Genomic DNA, 3266 nt, shown 5'->3' on the forward strand with positions numbered 1-3266 from the left:
GGTCTGAAAAATTGGATCTTAAATATGAGAAGTTCCCTGACACAGTATTTGGGATAAAATGGAGTGCCATTAGCTTGGATGAGAATTAAGCTAACAGTTCAACAGGGAAACCAATTCACAGGGAACATGTTAGGGGTCAATCGCAAAAAGGAATAAACTGGAATGGAGATATTCTCTGCTTCTCTTTTGCTTCCAGTGTTAATGCAAAAACATAACTTCACAGGTCCGTTTGGATCTTAACTCCTTAGCAGCAAGATCCTCCTGTAACATCTGTTGCCCTGGTCCTTCTTTGGGTCATGGTGAAAGTTAAGTCAGAAGAAGAAAACCTCAGATTAGGTCCTGCAGGCTGCATCCATCCTCATGAGCATCTCGTGCACTCAAAATGTCCCTACTGGCAAGGTGACGGTCACATATACCATCCATATATCAAAAAAATAAACTCTTTTGCAGCCTGAGGAATCAGAAATACCTCCTACCCCCCCCTTTTTTTTAATGGACTTTACATTAAGGTGCCACAGCCAGTGGGGCACGGGGCAGAGTTTTTACCTGGGTCAGAAGGTTGTGGAACTCTTCTACAGCCTGTGAATGTGCTATGGGGTTTAGCACCAAGTGTTGAAAGAGATTGACAGGCTCAGCATTCCGAAATGTCTTAGGGATGGGGATTGTCAGGGGCAGGAAAGTGTTACCAATGAGGAAATGATGGAGGGACCTTTGCTGGAGGCCACGTCCCAAGAACCAGAGAATGTCCTGGAGCCGCTGAGAGAGCCGGTTGTGCTGCCAGTCCGTCAGGGGCAGCCGTAACAACAGGTGCATGAGGGCTGTTTTGAAGTGGTAAGAGGTGAGGATGGGGTGGGATGCTCCTTTGGGTAAACTCTGATGGTTTCGGAGACTTAAAATGATCTGGAGGCACTTAAGGTGACAGGTGTTCCCAGGAGCAAAACGCCCTACCAGCTTCAGGAACAAGTGCTCACAGGCTGCAAAGGACTCAGGCCAGTCCACACTGGTGAGCTGTTCCTGGTCAGGAGCCTGACTCACCAGGTAGACCAATGTGTCTTCCCTTTGCACCCCCAGGATCAAGTGGATTGAGAGAAAGCGGCCCGAGCGATAATCCAACCTGAGCTTGCAGGAGGTGGTAGATGGTGGGAGACTGAGCTTAAAGTCATACTTGTGGGCTACAAGAGTCCAGGCATTGCCCACCAGGTTCCGGAACCACTGCACAGTCTTGCACACATCCAGGTGGAAGCCAGTGCAGAGAGCCGCCTTGATGGAGCTGCTGTACTTCCCCAAGACTGTTGGGTGGTCCCTATGGTGGTGTACCAGGCACAGCACATCTCCTAGCAGTTTCTCGCGCTTGCACACGCATTCTGACTCCACTAGCACTCGTCCACAGCGGCGGCCTAGGGCTGGATCTCTCATCTCCAGGACAAACATAGCACCCTGCGGAGGGATGATGGGCACTAGGACATCAAATTTCTGGGTCTCGTGGAGGGTTCCCCATTTCTCAAAGGCAGCCCCAATGCCTAGGCAGTCCTCCAACTGTGGGTGAGCCTCCCGGCGGCTGAGCACCCGACAGGCCTCAATGAGATCGTCCACAAAGCTCTCCACAAACTCACAGGTGCAGGGCAGGTCACGGATGGCATTTTGGATATAGTGTTTATAAAAGGAGTCCAGGGCCTCTCCGGAGGGGAAGTCAGGGAGCCAGTTGTAAGAAGTGATGGGCACAACACGAACTTCCTCCTCCTCCTCCTCACTGCTGGAGTCAAAGGCAGGCTCATGCTGCATGTTCTGTCGCAGGAGCTCAAAGATGAGAAAAAGGCAAAGGAGGCCAGCATTCCACAGGTTTCCCAGCATCCAGCCCAGAGGCCCCTCCTGGCTGTCAGCCTGGAACGACCACCCCATGTCTTTCTTCCCCAGCACTAACTGGTCACCAGATGTGTCTCCTCTCCAGAGGTTCTCTGCCTTCTGCCTCTGCTCAGCTGCACGCTTTCTCTCTTCAAACTCTATCTCTAGCTGTCGCATCTCCTCGCTCATTCGCTTCTCCAGCTGCCGACTTCTGGCTAGCGTGTCCAGGTCCATCCGGTCACTGACCATCAAGGGGTGGTGAACAACATACATCACTGCCAAGAACAGCAGGCTTATTACAGCCATGGAGACCTCTGCATCTGGAGAAGTAGGAGGGTGGGAGTCAGCGGTGATCTTCCAGACTCATCTGCTCTCCAATGCATATTTCCCAGAGTCCTGGTACCCCAAATCCTAGACATCAACTACTCAGGAGGAACAGAATAAGCTCACAGAGCTAAGCTTGGACAGAGCAAGAGGGTGGTCTACCCAGTAGGAGGTTTGGGCAAAAGGGATAGCGGGATGTGCCACTCAGTCTCTCTACGGCTTTCCACATGGTGTGGGCAGTATTTAGGCTTCCAGAGGGTGGACATGGGACTGTTTTCATTCCTGTGTAGGAGGGGGAGGGGGGCCCTTGCAGTAGAGTGGCCTCACCGTCATCGGTCCACTGTGAGCGCCAGATATACCCTGCTGATCCCAGCGGCTCCCTTCCAGAAAGCACTGAGTCTGCCTGGCGGCACCTTGCCTTCCTCCAGGCAGCCCGCCCCGGGCCCCAACTGTAGCATCCCACTTCCTCTGTGACTTCACAATCACCCTTCTGCTCCCCCTTCTGCCACTCCACCCCATGGACGGCAAGGAAGCACAGCGTTACTACCAGTTGCTAGTTATGGTGCCCTCTGAACTCCTAAGGGGGCTGCCATTTGCCCCACGGGTGGGTGGGCCAGCTCCATTTCTCGGCCCAAGAAACTGCCTGTAGAATCAGGTTCCCCAGGCCCACCTGACAGCCGGCAGCGGTGGGTTCCTTTGCCTCCCTAGCCACCACTAAAGCCTGAAGCTCCTGGAATTCACCCCAGTAATTCACGAACTACTGCGCTTACCAAGATTTATGAAGGGCTGTGCCGTGTGGACGCTGAAGCCAGGTGGAGGACTCTCCTCCCTTTGGAACTTGGCCTCGCTCCTCCCCAGGAGCCCTGTTAAAATGTATAAGGTACCCGGGAGCTTTGGCTCAAAGCGGAGTCCCTCCCCCCATTCATAACTTCCCCACATTCCGCGCCCGGAGATTGATACTCTCACCCACCGAGCCTTATCAAGCCAAGGACCCATCCCGCCTCGGGGTTTCACCCGGGACGGGGGCCGGGTTACTCACCGTCTGTGCTAACAGAAACACAGTCTTAAAGAGACAGCCCGGCCTGACCGCCCCTGCCTGC

General features: G+C 53.7%; 1 protein-coding gene across 2 annotated transcripts; it reads right to left on the bottom strand.

Annotated features, from left to right (window-relative positions):
- Nucleotides 1-448: 448 nt before the first annotated feature.
- Nucleotides 449-3262, bottom strand: ITPRIPL1 (inositol 1,4,5-trisphosphate receptor interacting protein-like 1). 2 transcript variants are annotated; one of them, XM_008059028.2, is made up of 3 exons: nt 3206-3262; nt 2937-3029; nt 449-2162 (listed from the first exon to the last, which is right to left on the bottom strand). In XM_008059028.2, the coding sequence occupies exon 3, from the start codon at nt 2146-2148 to the stop codon at nt 505-507; it is 1644 nt and encodes a 547-aa protein (XP_008057219.1). In that variant the 5' UTR covers nt 2149-2162; nt 2937-3029; nt 3206-3262; the 3' UTR covers nt 449-504. The 2 variants fall into 2 exon arrangements, with proteins under 2 accessions (XP_008057219.1, XP_008057220.1); XM_008059029.2 differs by lacking the exon at nt 3206-3262 and having other exon boundaries at nt 2908-2978.
- Nucleotides 3263-3266: the final 4 nt, after the last annotated feature.

The sequence above is a fragment of the Carlito syrichta genome, unplaced genomic scaffold (genome assembly GCF_000164805.1).
Source record: "Carlito syrichta isolate Samal-C Ts95f unplaced genomic scaffold, Tarsius_syrichta-2.0.1 Scaffold303678, whole genome shotgun sequence".
In the NCBI taxonomy this organism is placed as follows: Eukaryota; Metazoa; Chordata; class Mammalia; order Primates; family Tarsiidae; genus Carlito; species Carlito syrichta.